This window comes from Nerophis ophidion, linkage group LG16 (assembly GCF_033978795.1).
Source record: "Nerophis ophidion isolate RoL-2023_Sa linkage group LG16, RoL_Noph_v1.0, whole genome shotgun sequence".
Lineage (NCBI taxonomy): Eukaryota > Metazoa > Chordata > Actinopteri > Syngnathiformes > Syngnathidae > Nerophis > Nerophis ophidion.
This window is the reverse complement of record NC_084626.1, coordinates 20,337,740-20,358,070: the sequence shown is the minus strand read 5'-3', so window position 1 is coordinate 20,358,070 and position 20,331 is coordinate 20,337,740. Positions and strand designations below refer to the sequence as shown.

The 20,331-nt window shown below is 39.9% G+C and overlaps 1 protein-coding gene across 3 annotated transcripts in view; it reads right to left on the bottom strand.

Annotated features, from left to right (window-relative positions):
- The window catches only part of cacna2d2a (calcium channel, voltage-dependent, alpha 2/delta subunit 2a), a 553,278-nt gene that overhangs the window by 11,000 nt on the left and 521,947 nt on the right, over nt 1-20,331 (bottom strand). For all 3 annotated transcript variants that reach the window (XM_061874585.1, XM_061874586.1, XM_061874587.1), the window contains 12 exons: nt 19,697-19,794; nt 14,273-14,363; nt 12,175-12,237; nt 11,988-12,091; nt 11,824-11,922; nt 11,642-11,733; nt 5,838-5,885; nt 5,700-5,771; nt 5,472-5,624; nt 5,344-5,396; nt 5,163-5,218; nt 3,603-3,726 (listed from right to left, as the gene is read on the bottom strand). In XM_061874585.1, the coding sequence (XP_061730569.1) occupies nt 3,603-3,726; nt 5,163-5,218; nt 5,344-5,396; nt 5,472-5,624; nt 5,700-5,771; nt 5,838-5,885; nt 11,642-11,733; nt 11,824-11,922; nt 11,988-12,091; nt 12,175-12,237; nt 14,273-14,363; nt 19,697-19,794 (1,053 nt within the window). The remainder of the gene's footprint in view (nt 1-3,602; nt 3,727-5,162; nt 5,219-5,343; nt 5,397-5,471; nt 5,625-5,699; nt 5,772-5,837; nt 5,886-11,641; nt 11,734-11,823; nt 11,923-11,987; nt 12,092-12,174; nt 12,238-14,272; nt 14,364-19,696; nt 19,795-20,331) is intronic.

The window sequence follows — 20,331 nt, the reverse complement described above, 5'->3', positions numbered from 1 at the left end:
AATAGAACGAACACATTCTGAAAATATTACAATAAAAAAATGCTGAAAAAAATCCAGCAGCGGTTAAGGTTGAATCCATAAAGGAAAGAAGAAAGTGAAAGAATGTTTATAGCTAAATACATTTACATATGCATAAAAATGTGTTTTCTTTTGTATATATTTTTTTAATGAATTAAGTAACGTTTATGACAACCTTTTTACAAAACATGATATAGAATGTGAGATAATGCATATATTTATCGTTTGTTTTCAAAATGGTTACAAAAAAGTGGTACCCCAAAAAATGTTATGACTTGATAGGGTGCCACTTTTTCTGAAAACTCCTAGCGCCAACACTGATGGAGTATTGGTGCATGTCAAACAGCAGCAGGCGGCTGTAGCTTGCAGGCCGGTTCTAATACTAATCAAATATCATCCCGGGGGCCATAGATCATTCATTCACAAATTAATTGTCTATCAATTCAAGAAGAGGAAATTAGCAAGTGGATTAATAGGTTAGGAGAGATAATTATATCCATACAGTACAGAAATACCTCCGTCATTTGGAATGAGTTGATAACCTATTAATGCACTTGCTAATTTCCTCTTCTTAACTGCTTACTTAGAGATTCCTATTAGCCTTCTGATTAAAAGTACAAAGCATTTATTTCTTCTCTTGTTTCGCTACTTCACATTCAAGCTAGTTTAACGCCGCGGCTATCATAGCTTATCCTCTCCTCTATCCGTCGTGTGCACGCGAACCCAGCTAACATGTCAAAATAATGTTCGCTAATGGTTCTCCCATGGTTAGTTTGAATCATTGGGGGGGTTGGTGGTAGCAGGGGTGTAAATTGTAGGGTCCCGGAAGAGTTAGTGCTGCAAGGGGTTATGGGTATTTGTTCTGTTGTGTTACGGTACAGATGTTCTCCCGAAATGTATTTGTCATTCTTGTTTGGTGGGGGTTCAAAGTGTGGCGCATATTTGTAACAGTGTTAAAGTTGTTTATTCGGCCACCCTCAATGTGACCTGTATGGCTGTTGATCAAGTATGCTTTGCATTCACTTACATGTGTGTAAAAGCCGCATATATTATGTGACTGGGCCGGCACGCTGTTTGTGAAGTGAAGTGAAGTGAATTATATTTATATAGCGCTTTTCTCTAGTGACTCAAAGCGCTTTTACATAGTGAAACCCAATATTTAAGTTACATTTAAACCAGTGTGGGTGGCACTGGGAGCAGGTGGGTAAAGTGTCTTGCCCAAGGACACAACGGCAGTGACTAGGATGGCGGAAGCGGGAATCGAACCTGCAACCCTCAAGTTGCTGGCACGGCCGCTCTACCAACCGAGCTATGCCGCCCGGAGGGAAAAGCGGACGTGACGACAGGTTGTAGAGCAGTGGTTCTCAATCTTTTTTCAGTGATGTACCCCCTGTGAACATTTTTTTTAATTCAAGTACCCTCTAATCAGAGCAAAGCATTTTTGGTTGAAAAAAAGAGATACAGAAGTAAAATACAGCACTATGTAATCAGTTTCTGATTTATTAAATTGTATAACAGTGCAAAATATTGCTCATTTGTAGTGGTCTTTCTTGAACTATTTGAAAAAAATATATAAAAATAACAAAAAATTTGTTGAAAAATAAACAAGTGATTTCTACACATAGAAGTAATCATCAACTTAAAGTGCCCTCTTTGGGGATTGTGATAGAGATCCATCTGGATTCATGAAATTAATTCTAATAATTTCTTCACAAAAAAAGAAATATTTAACATCAATATTTATGGAACATGTTCACAAAAAAATCTAGCTGTCAACACGGAATATTGCATTGTTGCATTTCTTTTCACAGTTTATGAACTTACATTCATATTTTGTTGGTGTATTATTCAATAAATATATTTATAAAGGATTTTTGAATTGTTGCTATTTTTAGAATATTTATTTAAAATCTCACGTACCCCTGGGCATATTAGCCCAAGTACCCCCCAGGGGTATGTGTAACCCCATTTGAGAACCACTGTTGTAGAGGACGCTAACGGCAGTGCCTTTAAGGCACGCCCCCAATATTATTGTCCGGGTCGAAATCGGGAGAAATTCGGGAGAATGGTTGCACTAAGACAAGGGTCGGCAACCCGCGGCTCCGGAGCCGCTTGCGGCTCTTTGATCACTCTGATGTGGCTCAGCTGCTATATTGCCGACCCCAACGATTATTCCGGGAGGTTTACGGATTTTAGTGCCTCTCTCAATTTTCATCCGGACTTCAATAATGAGGGTGTGCAGTGATGGCAATGCTTTTAACTTTCTCTACAACATGTTGTCGTGCCCGCTTTTACACCACGCGATCTGCGTGCAGACTGATCACATCTTATAATCAGCCTCTGTTACCACACGAAAGTGACTGCTATGCATTGTTAGTCAACAGCCATACAGGTTACACTGAAGGTTGTAATATAAACAACTTTAACACTGTTACTAATATGCGCCACACTGTGAACCCACAACAAACAAGAATGACAAACACACTTCGGGAGATAATCGGCACTGTAACACAACATAAACACAAAAGAACAATTACCCAGAATCCCATGCCTCCCTACTCTTCCGGGCTACATTACACCCCACTAGCACCAAACCAAACCCCACCCACCTCAACCAACGCACGGAAGGGGTGGGGGAATTTGGTGCAAGCGGGGAAGTATAACGTGGCCCGGAATGTTAGGGATGCATGGGATTCTGGGTATTTGTTCTTTTGTGTTTATGTTATGTTACAGTGCCGATGTTCTCCCGAAATGTGTTTGTCATTCGTGTTTGGTGTAGGTTCACAGTGTGGCGCATATTAGTAACAGTGTTAAAGTTGTTTAAACGGGCACTCTCAGTGTGACCTGTATGGCTGTTAAACAAGTATGCCTTGCAATCTTTGGCGTGTGTCTGCAGAAGCCTCTTACGGCATGTGACTGGTCTGGCAAGCTGATTGAACGTGTTGTAGGGGTCGTCAAAGGCAGCGCCTTCATAGGATGCTCTTGTTATTGTTGATCGAAGGAAATCCTGCAGACATTCGTGAGAATAGTTGATCTGACATTCGGTAGTCTCTCAATGTAATGCTGTCAAGCGGCATTCATATAAAACTTGCGGGCCCCACAATCATTAAATTTTCATATTAAGGTGCGGGCCGCGTGTCTGAGACCCCTGGTTTATACATAGCACAAATCAAAAAAACACTCTGTATGCAGTGTTATTTCATTTTAAATTTCAAAAGAGTTTTGTGGCTCCCATTGCTTACTTTATTTTGTGAAACGGGTCAAAATGGCTCTTTGAGTGGTAAAGGTTGCCGACCCCTGCCCTAAGAGATGTTCAGGAGGGGCACTGAAATTCAGGAGTCTCCCGGGAAAATCGGGAGGGTTGGCAAGTATGATTTTAACTTACTTTTTAAAATCAGTAGCAATAATGCTAGATTTTAGAACCATTATTTTATTCAACCTACTAATAATCGATGTCTGGATATTTGTTCATCGATTCATGAATAGCCCACATTTTCATGGTGATGTAGCCGAGAATCGATCAATTTTCCCACGTCTACAGCACATGCTTAGTGTATAATATTATGAATCAAGCGTGTGTGTACCTGGAGCAGTTGCCACAGTCTTGTAGGATGTTGTAGGAACTGCTGAGGTTGCTTAGGAAATACTGAGTCTGGATCATCACACAACTTCTCTCTTTGGAGTCAATGCCTTCTGCATCCACCTCATCTGCACTCAAACACACACACACACACACACACACACACACACACACACACACACACACACACACACACACACACACTGGTTAACATTTGGAATGGGGACCAAGTTTTTGATCATCACTTGTGGGGACCACCCTTTCTACAGGTTGTGAAGGCATAAAAAAACATAGGTAAAATGGTCCACTGCCCAGTTAGCTCATACACGTATTTAAATCTCTGGATTGATGAAGTAATGTGCTGATCATTCTTACTGGGGACCCTGGAGGAAAAAAGAGTTAATAAGGTTCATGGGGACCAAATTTAAATCATTTTGCATAATTCACACCAATTTGTACGTGACTACTGAGGACCATTAAGAAAAAAAAAATTCAAATGAAATATGACATGATCCTCAGAATACAGCACTACAGCTGTCCTCTCGGTTGGTAGAGTGGCCGTGCCAGCAACTTTAGGGTTACAGGTTTGATCCCCGCTGCCGCCATCCCAGTCGCTCCGGTTGTGTCCTTGGGCAAGACACTTTACCCACCTGCTCCTAGTACCACCCACACACAGGTTTAAATGTAACTTAGATATTGGGTTTCACTATGTAAAGCACTTTGAGTCACTAGAGAAAAAGCGCTATATACATATAATTCACTTCACTCTTGTAGGAAGTTTCACCACTTAAATGTTAAAGCAAATCTTGCATCTTCTGTGACATTACTGATTTAGCAGTAATGCAGTTGTCTGCAACTCCAACTACCATATATAGGATGGACAATTCTGAATGTGAATCATACTTTAAGGTAATAAAGTTTTATAATCATGTTGTATGAAAATGTTAATCCAAGGAAAAAAAAAAAAAAAAATCACCTAGGCATCCTCAAAATGGATCTAACTATCATTAAAAAAGGTATCTCTTTCGGGACCTGTTTTTTTGTCCCCATACCGTCAGAGATCCCCTAAAGGTGACTGTGTAAACAGAGCGATGTCCCCATTAAGTAAGCATTGCCATAACACACACACACACACACACACACACACACACACACACACACACACACACTAGGTGGGGTGAAATTTGTTCTCTGCATTTGACCCATCCCCTTGATCACCCCCTGGGAGGTGAGGAAAGCAGTGGGCAGCAGCGGTGCCGCGCCCGGGAATCATTTATGGTGATTTAACCCCCAATTCCAACCCTTGATGCTGAGTGCCAAGCATTAATAGGTCATACTTTTTTGAATGCTATCTGCTTTAATTGTCCACAGAAGGAATGAGATAATCATACAATTGCCATAACTACTATGGCAGTAGCTTCAGTGCAGATTCAAAAAAAGAAAACAACAGGAGACAAGATCTAGAAAACTCTTATTACAAACAAACAAACTCTATGCTAATAAAGTCCTTGTTGGCTTGAAAAGGAAAGACAAAAAGGTAACATGAACATAAATAGTATTTTACCTCTGACAAAGCAGCCATGATAAGCCAGTCCATAAATGAACTGTTGGAAAAATGACCTGCGGACCAGAAGCACAAATATCATTTCATTTTTAGTCATTGCAGCTGCATTATGACCAACTTATCATCCCGTTAACGGAATACTATAATGTTAATATTAATATTAGTTGGCTTGAGTCCTCACCAAGCCGCTGCAGACGTCCACCAAGCCAAGTTGACGAAATCTGCGATTGTGGGCTGCGGAAGCAAGAATGGAAGATTAAAACAGGTTGCATGCTCTCCGCAAAATCTAGCTCAAGGGCACGTCGGTACCACAAAGACTCCTCGTGGTGCAGCTCCAGCCTCGCTGTTGGGCACACGCTCACAAACTGACTGGTAGTCAAAGGACTGCCTGCGGTTGTAGAAGGAGTTGTTGTAGAGCGCGAACATCAAGTAGGGGTCCACGTCGCTGAAGAACATGCCCACCTGTGGACAACATGCAGTGAGATCAGCGGGGGGGACGATGGTATGAAAAGTGTCCTTGATGGACGTCAGCCGCACCTTGTTCCAGTCGTCCTTCTGGTTGGACATGATCAGGAAGCCTCCGTCGTCCACCAAATAACACAGCAGGTCCTGCAAACAATTCAAATATGCTAACGAGCAGAAGTTGAAGTTCTGGTGAAGATGAGGAACACTCACGTCACTGTTGGCTTCACAGTCCATCTCACAGCCCTTGTTTGGTCCACACTGTCACACATGAGCAGTTATTAATAACTATAATCATCTAATAACAGTAGGGATGGGAATTGATAAGATTTTTCCGGTTCCGATTCCACTTTGGATTCTGCGTAACAAATTGGTTCTTTAACGGTTCTCCTATCGTTTCTTATTTGGAAAAACAAATTAAGAAAAAGACTGATTAGCAACAATGTTGTTTAGTTTAGGGCAGGGGTTTAAAACGTACGGCCCTGAACAGGTTTTTCCTGGCCCGCGTGATGAGTTTGCCAAGTATAAAAATTTGCTGTTTTTTTTATTTATTTTTTTTAACATAAGAAACTGCTGTGCTAAATGTGTCCACTGGATGTCACAATAGCAATTCTGTTAGGCAAGCAAATGGTTTATACTGGGGCCAAGCAAGCGGTACACAGCAAAGGGTGACTATGGCTCCTCCTCCTTGACCCACATGAAACTTAAAACCTGCCGTTTCATGTCTTCTGTTTCCAACACATGGTCATTTGGCACCCTCTTTGCCCCAAAATATCTCTGGTTAAACACAAAAAAGTGAACTTAAACCTTTTAAATAGTTTTTACCTCCATTTTTTTTACGATTAGTTGAGTTAGCACTGGATTCAATCCCAGTAAGACTGTGACTTAAAGTTAAATCCTGGCTTTGTAGCTACACTGAGACAAAGTCTAAGCTCATTGTGTTTTTGAAACTGCACCAATTTCCTCAGGATTTTCAACAAAGTTAAAGTACCAATGATTGTCACACACACACACACACACACACACACACACTAGGTGTTGTGAAATTTGTCCTCTGCATTTCACCCATCCAGTTGATCACACCCTGGGAAGTGATGGGAGCAGTGAGCAGCAGCGGTGCCACGCCCGGGAATCATTTATGGTGATTTAACCCCCAATTCCAACCCTTGATGCTGAGTGCCAAGCAGGGAGGCGATGGGTCCCATTTTTATATAGTCTTTGGTATGACTCGGCCGGGGTTTGAACTCCCAACCTACCGATCTCCGGGCGGACACTCTAACCACTGGGTTACTGAGTAGGTTATTATTAGCGCTAACTGGGACAAACTATTTATAGTGGCGCCGTGATCAGAGGGAGCTAACTAGCTTATGTGGCTTTGTTGACATCCTCGACTGGTAAGTAGTTCATAAGTAATGCCTCCCAAACTTGAAATGTTTGGTCCAGAGGATTATTTGTGGTTTTTACGTTTTCATAAAGTGCTTGTTCTATTTTTGGCCAAAGCAAAACAAAGAAAACAAGCTTTAGTTGTCTTTATTTTTAAATTATCATGCCATGATTTTAGCATTACGGCAAACTTGAGAATACATTTTCCTCCAGCTCAGGCCCGCCCCTGAGCTAAAATGAGTTTGACACCCCTGGTTTAGAACTAACATGGCCTTAGAAAGCCAACAGTGAGGTCTAAAAAGCCTACTGAAATGAGATTTTCTTATTTGAACGAGGATAGCAGGTCCATTCTATGTGTCATACTTGATCATTTTGTGATATTGCCATGTTTTTGCTGAAAGGATTTAGTAGAGAACATCCAAGATAAATTTTGCAACTTTTGGTCGCTAATAAAAAAGCCTTGCCTGTACCGGAAGTAGCAGACGATGTGCGCGTGACGTCACTTGTTGTAGAGCTCCTCACATCCGCACATTGTTTACAATCATGGCCACCAACAGCTAGAGCGATTCGGACCAAGAAAGCTACGATTTCCCCATTAATTTGAGCGAGGATGAAAGATTTGTGGATGAGGATAGTGAGAGTGAAGGACTAGAAGAAAAAAAAAAGGAAAAAAGAGACGAGGGCAGTAGGACCGATTCAGATGTTATTAGACACATTTACTAGGATAATTCTTGAAAATCCCTTATCTGCTTATTGTGTTACTAGTGTTTTAGTGGGATTATAGAGTCATACCTGAAAGTTGGAGGGGTGTGGTGACCGCCAGTGTCTCTGAGGGAAGTCACGGAGGAGCCAAGAGAGTCGCAGCTGCCTCTTTGACAGCTGCAGGAGGAGGCAAGCTCCGCTCATGTCCACGGTAAGAGCCGACTTAATACCATTAGTTTCTCACCGAACCTGCCGGTTGACATGTGGTAAAGAACCATGTTCGCTTGACCGCTCTGTTCCATATTAAAGCTTCACCGTCATCTTTAGGGAATGTAAACAAAGAAACACTGGCTGTGTCTGTTTTGCTTTCCACCAACATCTTTCTTCTTTGTCGTCTCCACTATTAATTGAACAAATTGAAAAAGATTCAGCAACACAGATGTCCGGAAATCTGTGTAATTATGCGATTAAAGCAGACTACTTATAGCTTGGATCAGGCTGGAAGAACATGTCCGCTACAACCGGTGACGTCACGCGCACGCGTCATCATTCCGCGACGTTTTCAACAGGATACTTCGCTGGAAATTTAAAATTGCAATTTAGTCAACTAAATATTATCTGTGTTGCACAGTTAACATTTCATCATTGATATATAAACTATCAGACTGCTTGGTGGGTAGTAGTGGGTTTCAGTAGGCCTTTAAGAGTCACTTAGCATAGAATTATTTTTTTGAAAATACATATTAAAAAGAGACTCTCTAGTATTTAACAAAACAAAAGATGTGGATCTTACATTTCGTAACATTTTAAAAACTTATAAGAATATTTGTCAGCGATACCTATTGAAAATACACTGTGCAAAAGTTTGTTTAGATTTACATGGTGAAACTTATACAATGACATGGGCTCATGACAAGCAACATGAGATATTTTAAACCTTCTTTTGATATCATGTTGATGTTTATTGCTTCCAACTTGACAAAACCTGGAATTGAACATCTCAGAAAATGTGGTAAACTGTAAGCCATGATCATCAAAGTTGTATTAAATAGAGGCTTAACATACGTCATTAATGTCACATATTATTTTTACATTTGAAGTAAATGCTGACAAGAAATGGACTTTTACACAATATTCTAATTTTATAAGTTTTACCTGTATGATATGACGACTGAGAGAAAATGTGAATGGAGGAAAACATGCAACGTTTCTCTGACTACAATTGAACATTCACCTACCGAAGGAGCATCCATCCATTTTCTACTGCTTATTCCCTTCGGGGTCGCGGGGGGCGCAGGAGCCTATCTCAGCTACAACCGGGCGGAAGGCGGGGTACACCCTGGACAAGTCGCCACCTCATCACAGGGCCAACACAGATAGATAGACAACATTCACACTCACATTCAAACACAAGGACCAATTTAGTGTTGCCAATCAACCTATCCCCAGGTGTATGTTTTTGGAGGTGGGAGGAAGCCGGAGTACCCGGAGGGAACCCACACATTCACGGGGAGAACATGCAAACTCCAGACAGAAAGATCCCGAGCGCAGGATCAAACCCAGGACCTTTGTATTGTGAGGCAGACACACTAACCCCTCTACCACCGTGGTGCCCCCGAAGGAGCATCTATGTGGCAAATTGTTGTAATCTTTAGACCACAAATCACTTCTCGGTGACATTTGTCTTTCCTGGCCAAGTGGCACTTCTCCCTGCCGCGGTGAAAGCCAGCAGCAGACGTGAACTGGAGCCGTTACTCCCCACCTCGAAATGAGTCAAAATATGCCTTCTCAGGCTTGTCTAAATAAGAAGGCATTCATTTCAATTTAACAGGTAATAACGCTAACATTATCGGCGATATTAATACTCGTTCTATTCACGTCGATGACTGCTGCTGCCTGGGAGGAGATTGGTGCGGTTCAAAAACGCGACATTCATTGCATGTTGTATTTTTAAATTTTTCAGCATATTGCTCGTATGTCCTCGTCTTGATGAAATAGCAACATTGGAATTAATCAAAGTTGCACTGTTGCTGACGTCATCCCCACCCGGAAGAACCATTAAGAGAACCGCTAGACAAAAAGGCAAATGATACATTAAGAACAGAACAAGAACCGGTTTTTGATTCCCATCCCTAGATAATAGAAAACATAAAATACTTCTTTAGGTACAAAATGTAGGAATATGATGTTTTTACAAAGATTAGTGTATCATTCTGACAGATGTTTCTAATATTTTGGTTTCACTTGTTTGCATTTGTACCTCATGAAGTAACTTTTGTGTACTAAATACCATGAAGAAAGTAACTGTATGTACAGTATGTTTTTTTTGTGAATGAAACTGAATTAATTATTATCACAACATAATAGTGTGTGTTGTTGCACATGTACATTTCAAAACTCACAATGTTGGAATCTATACATTCAATAAAATGGAAACATACAGTGGGGCAAAAAAGTATTTAGTCAGCCACCGATTGTGCAAGTTCTCCCACTTTAAATGATGACAGAGGTCTGTCATTTTCATCATAGGTACACTTCAACTGTGAGAGACAGAATGCGAAGAAAAAAAATCCAGGAATTCACATTGTAGGAATTTTAAATAATTTATTTGTAAATTATGGTGGAAAATAAGTATTTTGTCAATCATTCAAAGCTCTCACTGATGGAAGGAGGTTTTGGCTCAAAATCTCACGATACATGGCCCCATTCATTCTTTCCTTAACACAGAACAATCGTCCTGTCCCCTTAGCAGAAAAACAGCCCCAAAGCATGATGTTTCTACCCCCATGCTTCACAGTGGGTTTGGTGTTGTTGGGATGCAACTCAGTATTCTTCTTCCTCCAAACACGACGAGTTGAGTTTATACCAAAAAGTTCTATTTTGGTTTCATCTGACCACATGACATTCTCCCAATCCTCTGCTGTATCATCCATGTATCCATTTTGGTATAAACTCAACTTGTCATGTTTGGAGGAAGAAGAATACTGAGTTGCATCCCATTTTAAGTGGGAGAACTTGCACACTCGGTGGCTGACTAAATACTTTTTTCCCCCACTGTATGTGAATGTACGAAAACTAAACACGGAAAAGTGGAAAAGTGTTCTGACAAGTAAAGATTTCCAATTGTTTTTGGAAACTGTGGACATCGTTTCCTCCGGACCAAAGAGGAAAAGAAACATCAGCATTGTTAGAAGCGCAAAGTTCAAAAGCCAGCATCTGTGATGGTATGGGGGTGCATTAGTGCCCAAGGCATGGATAACTTACACATCTGTGAAGGCACCATTAATGTTGAAAGGTACATACAGGTTTTGGAGCAATATGTTTCCGTCCAAGCCAGGTGTTTTTCATAGACGCCCCTGCTTATTTCAGCAAGACAATGCCAAGCCACGTGTTACAACAGCGTGGCTTCATATTAAAAGAGTGTGGGTACTAGACTGGCCTGCCTGTAGTCCAGACCTGTCTCCCATCTAAAATGTGTGGCGCACTATGAAGCCTAAAATACGACAACGGAGACTCCGCACTGGTGAATAACTTAAACTGTACATTAAGCAAAAATGGGAAAGAATTCCACCTGAAAAGCTTCAAAAATTGATCTCCTCAGTTCTCAAACGTTTACTGAGTGTTGTTAAAAGGAAATGCCATGTAACACAGTGGTAAAAATGCCCCTGTGCCAACTTTTTTGCAATGTGTTGCTCCCTTTAAATTTTAAGTAAATGATTATTTGCAAAAAAAAAAAAAAAGGTTTCTCAGTTCGAACTTTAAATATCTTGTCTTTGCAGTCTATTCAATTTAATATAAGTTGAAAATAATTTGCACATCATTGTATTCTGGTTTCATTTACACAACATGTGCTTATATGTTTGTGCATATGCACGTGTGTACATGTGAATATATGAATATGTGCACATATTTATGCGTGTGTGCTTAAATACCGTGTGTGAGCCTTGGCGGTTGTCAGTGTGGTTACTGGCAAGAATCTTGAACTTGTCCACCCAGGCTTCAAGGTCCAGTTTGACTCCAACAACTAACACCAAGCAAAGTTACTCAGGAACACGCAGGCGTTGGGTCAAGAACGACTGAAAAAAGTTTGCGCTGAAAAAAAAAGGCCACCAACCCGCTGGTTTGATGGTCTTCCCTCCCACCGTGATGTCCACCGCCGTGCTGACAAGGATGCCGATGGTGTCGTTGTCCGGGTTGAGAAGCTCGTCTCGGACTGCAGGAAGCGATGAAGGAGAGTGTGAGCAGGTGTGCGGCTGCACCGCTGATGCAGTCACTCACCTGTGCGATGAGGCGCTCTGAAGATGTAGCCCTTGTTGTCCAGGCTGCGGCGGTAAAAGCTGGCGTTAAACGGCTCGGGGTCTTCTTCCCAGCTCTCTGCCGCTCTGACATTTAGAGAGCGCACACAGAAAAACATGAAGAGAAGACGACGACTTCACAAAGACTTTGAAGAAATGAGGACTCTCACTTGTTGGGGAACACTCTGGTTACTCCTCCGTCGGTGGCAGCAAACACGGCCAGGAAGCCATACCTGAACAATAACACACACACCTCAACCCATCCTCTATCACTTCACCAGAACACTTGCTTATAGGAACTCTGCTGCGTTTGGTCAAGGTCCGAGCCCTGGTCTGCACCAAACGAGCAGAGCTCTGGCGCAGTTCGGTTGAATGAAGGTCAAATGTAAATGCTACACAGACCAGAGACAGAGTTACACCAGCTAGCTATTTGGAATAGTCGGCTAGTTATCGACCATTTTAACAATTAGTTGACTAATCGGATGATGAAGCGTATTCATCGGCTCCAATTCAGCAATTGGCTTTTAATTTCAGCTCGAGATATTTTTAATCATGTGCCAACTAACAATAAAGAGACGACTTCATTCATAACTATCTATTTCCGATCTACATGTGCTGCTCATTAGACTGTAGCAAAAATAACAATTGAACTTTTGTCCATTTAAAAGCAAGGACAGGCAAAGTGCTGATAAAAAAACAACGCATCAATTATTTATGTATAGAAAAGAAAATACAGCAATAACAACAAAACGACACCAAATCAAGCTAGCTAAGTTCCTCAGGAAGAAAATACAGTCGTCAAAAGTTAACATACACTTGTAAAGAACATAATGTCAAGGCTGTCCTGAATTTCCAATAATTTCGACAACTCTTATTTTCTTGTGATAGAGTGAGTGGAGCACATACTTGTTGGTCACAAAAAACATTGATGAAGTTTGGTTCTTTTGTCAATTTATTATGGGTCTACTGAAAATGTGACCAAATCTGCTGGGTCAAAAGTATACATACAGCAATGTTAATATTTGGTTACATGTCCCTTGGCAAGTTTCACTGCAATAAGGCGCTTTTGCTAGCCATCCACAAGCTTCTGGTTGAATTTTTGACCACTCCTCTTGACAAAATTGGTGCACTTCAGCTATTCTGACATGGACTTGTTTCTTCAGCATTGTCCACCCGTTTAAGTCAGGACCTTGGGAAGGCCATTCTAAAACCTTAATTCTAGCCTCATTTAGCCATTCCTTTACCACTTTTGACATGTGTTTGGGGTCATTGTCCTGTTGGAACACCCACCTGTGCCCAAGACCCAACCTCAGGGCTGATGATTTTAGGTTGTCCTGAAGAATTTGGATGTAATCCTCTTTCTTCATTGACCCGTTCACTCTCTGTAATGCACCAGTTCCATTGGCAGCAAAACAGGCCCAGAGCATAATACTATCACCACCATGCTTGACGGTAGGGTAGTGTTCCTGGGATTAAAGGCCTCACCTTCTCTCCTCCAAACATATTGCTGGGTATTGTGGCCAAACAGCTCAATTGTTGTTTCATCTGACCACAGAACTTTCCTCCAGAAGGTCTTATTTTTGTCCATGCGATGTCAGATCCCCAAACACACTTCAAACGTGGTAAAATAATGGCTAAATCAGGCTACAATTAAGGTTTTAGAATGGCCTTCCCAAAGTCCTGCCTTAAACCCCATTGAGAACATGTGGACAATGCTGAAGAAATAAGTTCATGTCAGAAAACCAGCAGATTTAACTGAACTGCACAAGTTTTGTCAAGAGGAGTGGTCAAAAATTCAACCAGAAGCTTGTGGATGGCTACCAAAAGCGCCTTATTACAGTGAAACTTGCCAAGGGACATGTAACCAAATATTAACATTGTTGTATGTATACTTATGAGCCAGCAGATTTGGTCACATTTTCAGTAGAGCCATAATAAATTCATAAGAACCAAACTTCATGAATGCCTTTTGTGACCAACAAGTATGTGCTCCAATCACTCTATCACAAAAAAACTGAGTTGTAGAAATTATTTGAAACTCAAGACAACCATGACATTATGTTCTTTACAAGTGTATGTAAACTTTTGACCATGACTGTATATATTGTGAGGATGATAATGTCTTAAGAAAGATACACACAGGTATATATAGACAAAGTCCTTGGCTAAAATGATAGTTAAATCTATTTCTCACACAACTTTGTCTCTCCGTTGTTGGCTAGCTAGCGAGCAAGCTAAGCGAAGGAGCCAGAATGCACTTTTACTAACGTGTTCAAGTCTTTGTTCTTCCACACTTTGTCCACCAGCTGCCTGATGATGCCTGTGTCCAGGATCAGGTTGTGAAGCAGCAGATTGTCACCTAAAGAGAGCGAGGAACACTCCGCTAAATAAATACAGGTATCACAACTTGCATTTGCAGCGAAAAACTTGCAGCTAAATCAACAAAAAATTAATAGGATCAGGATCATTGTTAGTACTATTAGGCAACGATAGGTTGATATGATTTCAGGCTTTTAGTGCCCATAAAACAGTTTTTAGCAGTAATAATTATGTGATGTTTTTGCTCATGATAAAAAGAGTTTATCTACACGGTAATATATAAAGCAACTGTAGGAAATAATTGTTTTGGGTAAAAATACTCAACAACACGGATATAGTAATCTGTCAGTCGGTCAAAAATATTTATCTTTGCATGCCTAGTAATCCCTCGTTTGTCACTGTTAAATCGCTGGACAATAAAATGCCCGACAAACAGATTTAAGAACACTTTTTACCCGAGAGCAATAGTGTTGCTGAACACAAGACAATGATGACTGTGCATGTGAGCTTGCTATTTTTATGTATTTTAACTATTTATATATGTTCTTATGTGTTATTATGAATTTACACTAAATTAGTTTTTTGCTTACAATTTCGTTGTACAATGTACAATGACAATAAAGATCCATTCAATTCTGTTAATTGGTTACGGGCCTGACTTTGGGAAATTAAATTAAAAACATATAGGAATGATTAAGTATAAAGTTATTATTTTCATACTTAGACTAGGGGTGTCAAACTCATTTAAGCTCAGGGGCTGCATGGAAAACAATCTTATGGCATAATAACTTAAAAAATGAAGACAGATTTAGATTGTTTTGTTTGTTTTATGTATATACAGTGGGGCAAAACAGTATTTAGTCAGCCACCGATTGTGCAAGTTCTCCCACTTAAAATGATGACAGAGGTCTGTAATTTTCATCATAGGTACACTTCAACTGTAAGAGACAGAATGTGAAAAAAAAATCCAGGAATTCACATTGTAGGAATTTTTAAGAGTTTATTTGTAAATTATGGTGGAAAATAAGTATTTGGTCAACCATTCAAAGCTCTCACTAATGGAAGGATGTTTTGGCTCAAAATCTAACGATACATGGCCCCATTCATTCTTTCCTTAACACGGATCAATCGTCCTGTCCCCTTAGCAGAAAAACAGCCCCAAGGCATGATGTTTCCACACCCATGCTTCACAGTAGGTATGGTGTTCTTGGGATGCAACTCAGTATTCTTCTTCCTCCAAACATGACAAGTTGATTTTATACCAAAATGGATACATGGATGATACAGCAGAGGATTGGGAGAATGTCATGTGGTCAGATGAAACCAAAATAGAACTTTTTGGTATAAACTCAACTCGTTGTGTTTGGAGGAAGGAGAATACTGAGTTGCATCCCAAGAACACCGTAACTACTGTGAAGCAAGGCGGTGGAAACATCATGCTTTGGGGCTGTTTTTCTGCTAAGGGGACATGACGATCGATCCATGTTAAGGAAAGAATGAACGGGGCCATGTATCGTGAGATTTTGAGCCAAAACCTCCTTCCATCAGTGACAGTTTTGAATGGTTGACCAAATACTTATTTTCCACCATAATTTACTAAGAAATTCTTTAAAATTCCTACAATGTGAATTCCTGGATTTTTTTTCCACATTCTGTCTCTCACAGTTGAAGTGATGAAAATGACAGACCTCTGTCATCATTTTAAGTGGGAGAACTTGCACAATCGGTTGCTGACTAAATACTTTTTTGCCCCACTGTATATAGAATATTCTGATAATGTACATATTACACATAATCCATCCATTTTCTACCGCTTGTTCCCTTTGGGGTAACAGGGGGCGCTGGTGCCTATTTTAGCTACAATCGGGCAGAAGGCGGGGTACACCCTGGACAAGTCGCCATCTCATCGCAGACATTACACATAATCCTCTGGACAAAACACTTTAAGTTAGTTGAGACTTCTGAGGAAAAAATGGTGCAGTTTCAAAGACATACATAACTAAGTAGACTTTTTCTCAGCATATCAACAAAGCCATTAAACTTTAAGTCACAGACTATCTGGGATGGAACAAAAAAACAAATAGATGATCGATAATCAATAATAATCAATAATAAAATATGTCAATCTGTTTATTTGTTTGCAATAGAACAAATATTTAACATAAGAATTAATTTCCCCGCCTTTTTGGTTTGAGAACAATAAGAAAAGAACTAAAAAATCAATCGTTGTCCATTAACTTATTAATGTGCTTGAATATTAAAAAATAGGAAATAAAACATTACCCGTTCAATGTTTGGAGATATGGTGGATTTCACCTGCGCACTGTCTCTTTTCCGTATCCTCGTCTGTGAGTTACCCAGAACAACAACAACAACATAAAAAGAAGAGCATCGTTTGCCTGCTCGAGAGAGAACTAATTCAATGTGTCACTTTCGGTGCCTCTGGACAGTAAAAAAATGTAGGGAACTCTTGACCGTGACAACATTGTTTTGACACAGTTCCTTGTCTTCTTCTTCTTCTATTGTTCTGGGTCACTTTACCATGAATTGATTAACTTGGACCCCGACTTAAACAAGTTGAAAAACTTATTTGGGTGTTACCATTTAGTGGTCAATTGTACAGAATATGTACTGAACTGTGCAATCTACTAATAAAAGTATCAATCAATCACTCACAGACAAGGATCCTGAAAAGAGACACTGCGCTTGTGCAATCTACCAATTTGCTTGCCAAGAATTGCTATTGCGACACCCAGTGGATTTTTTTTTAGAACAGCAGTTTCTTTCATGAAAAAATTGCTATACATTCTTAAAAATGCTAAAATTTATATACTTAGCAAACTCATCTCGCAGGCCTAATTAAACCTGTTTGTACGTTTTACACCAATGACTTAGACCATTACATACCTATTTATAACCTTCTAAATACCGATTTTTACAAGTATGAAAGCCATGGAATAACACTGTTACGTTATTTTATTCCGTTTACACTAAATTGGCCCGAGTGTGGGAATGTTGTCTATCTGTGTTCTGATGAGGTGGCGGCTTGTCCAGGGTGTACCCCGCCTTTCGCCCGGATGCAGCTGGGATAGGCTCCAATCACCCCCACGACCTCGAGAGGGACACGCGGTAGAAAATGGATGGATGTATGGATGGATAATCCAATATAGTAATGCTGCCTGAGGCTCCCAATCAGGGGCCATGATACTGACCAGCGTGGTCTGATTTGTTTGGTCTCATTGGTTGGGCAACACTACTGTGGTATTAGGACTTTTAGTTCATTTAGCCATGTTATGCTAAAAATGTAATGTTTGAAAATACATTGAATATGCATTAAAAAATTAAATTTGTGATTGAAGCCACAAACTTTGAAGCACAATTTGAGGAGGGACCACTGTATCACGTTAGCGCTTGTATCGTACAGGGAGAGTTTAACACTTATACTACATCAGGGGTGTCAAACTCAGTTTAGATCGGGGGCCACATTGAGAAAAAATCTACTCCCAAGTGGGCTGGACTGGTAAAATCACGGCATGATAACTTAAAAATAAAGACAACTTCAGACAGTTTTCTTTGTTTAAAAATAGAAAAAGCACATTCTGAAAATGTACAAATCATGTTGGTTTTTTTTTACACTTACATATTTTGGTGAATAGTATTCTACCTTTGTTTGTCGTTATTTACATTTTCTGAATAAATGATGTGATAATGTTCATTAGTCAACTCATTGGTGTTAATTTATCCATCACGATTAAAAAATAATACCAAAATCAAATTACAGGATGTTATTTATGTAGTTTGCTCATTTTCCTCGACTGGTGCACTAACATGTGGTTTATTTTATTTTATTTTTTTTACATATGTGGCATCATCTACAACAGGGGTGTCAAACTCAAATACAGAGTGGACCAAAATTTAAAATTGAACAATGCAGCGGGCCAAGGTTGAACAAATGAACCTTTTAATAGGGACCCAAACACGTTTTGCATTTAATATTGTACAAGCAATGCTCATATAACTTTATAGTGACATGCAAAATCGAGTTTCAAATAATAATAATAATTAAAAAAATATCAATGGCATATGAAATAAAATAAAAATAAAAATTGAATGCCTCTTTTCTATTTGCAGCCTTATGAGGTAAATATCAAAATAAACTTTTTCCACAGGCTAATAATACATTTGAAAATAAAATAACAATAACGAATGAATCAAACATTCAAGCCTTGAAGTAGCAAGAGAAAGTGCATGACTAAAACGTTAATTATTGCTCAGTTTGATACACTGATTTGCTTTAACACTGAATATGGAACAAGCAACGCTTATATAACTTAATGGTGCAAAATAAACTTTCAAAAAACAAACAAAAAACATAAATGGTATATTAAATAAAATTGAAATAAAAAATGTAATGCCTCTTTTCTATTTACAGCCTTCTAAGGTAAATATCAACATTAACTTTTTCCACACTGTTTGTAGAGAACGCTAGAGGCAGTGCCTTTAAGGAACGCCCCCAATATTGGGAGAACCGGGAGAAATTCAGGAGAATGGTTGCCCTGGGAGCTTTTTGGGAAAGGCATTGAACTTCGGGAGTCTCTCGGGAAAATCGGGATGGTTGGCAAGTATGAGTATTAGCGGTAAATGCGGCGTTACAGCGGCGCTACCGCTGTAGAGTACCGGCGGAGCAGTTTTAATGTTAATTTGATATTGCCTCAAGGGCCAAATTAAATTACACGGCGGGCCAGTTTTGGCCCGTAGGCCAGAGTTTGACACCCATGATCTACAAAGATACAAATAATTGCTATTACGACATCTTGTGGACACATTTAGAACAGCAGTTTCATTCATTCAAAAATTTCGGTTCATTTTTATACTTAGCAAACTCATCCCGCAGGCCGATTCAAACCTGTTCACGGGTTAATCCGGCCCTGGCACCATACGTTTGACACCCCTATATTACAGCAAATAAATGTTTTCTTTAAAGCACATTTTTGATTAACATAGTTTCATAGTAATTGCATAGATATTCTATGTGCAGTATAAAAAGATGGTGCTTCCTGCACACCACCAGTTGTAGTCGATGAATCAGACCTTCAATGTGATTGCAATTAATTCCAACTTGTCACTTTAGCAAGTGCACACAGCTCTACACTGTAATGCTAACAACATGGCAGCGGTCCAGGCTGGTCCCCCAATATTTAAAGCACTAAAGTAGCTGATAGGGGTTGCCATGGTGATGAAAGAACCTATAAACTGCTCATTCTAAACAAGTGTCGCATCCTCATCAAGTCACGCACTAAATTGCATCATTGAAGACCACAACCTTAATGCACTGTGACATTAAAGTCAGAACAGAGGTGGAGTCAGACTGACATTGTTTGGAGTCCGGGGTCACTTTCTCCATGAGCGCAATAAAGTTGAGCAGGAATTCCGTGTTGTTGTTGGACAATTCCAGTTCGTTGCAGTACTCCCTGAAGAGCAAAAACATGACAACTGAAGTACAGTTAAGAAGTGAACACTTAGGGTCTGATCTTGTGAGATCTAAAAAGTGCTAAATCGTGTGTGCAAATGATAAAAATTGTGTGTACAATTAGTGGCTGTGTTCCGAGTGATCTACCAAGACTACCGTGTGCAATTGATAGTATGTATTTTGCACATACTAAGATCTGTCACCATGGAGATATTCATCTTAGTAATATATCTTCAATTGCTTGTATTTAAATGACGCCACATCCAGCTCATTAAATATGCGGGCTTTTCAAACCAGCATCGGTTCTCAATGGGTACGACCGGCCATTTCACCTTTGTCAAAGAAAAACGCCCTCTGCTTGTGTTGTTTTCGGCCTTACCAACCATTCAAATCGCGATGGGATAAATATTTCTTTAAAGTTTCTCGAGAGGTAATGAAGAAAGGCGGAAGAGTACGGTATTTTACGTAAAAACAACGAGAAAAGTTGCATGCACACCAGTCCAAGGGAGCAGAGCTGAAGAATTAACGAGTTGGCAGT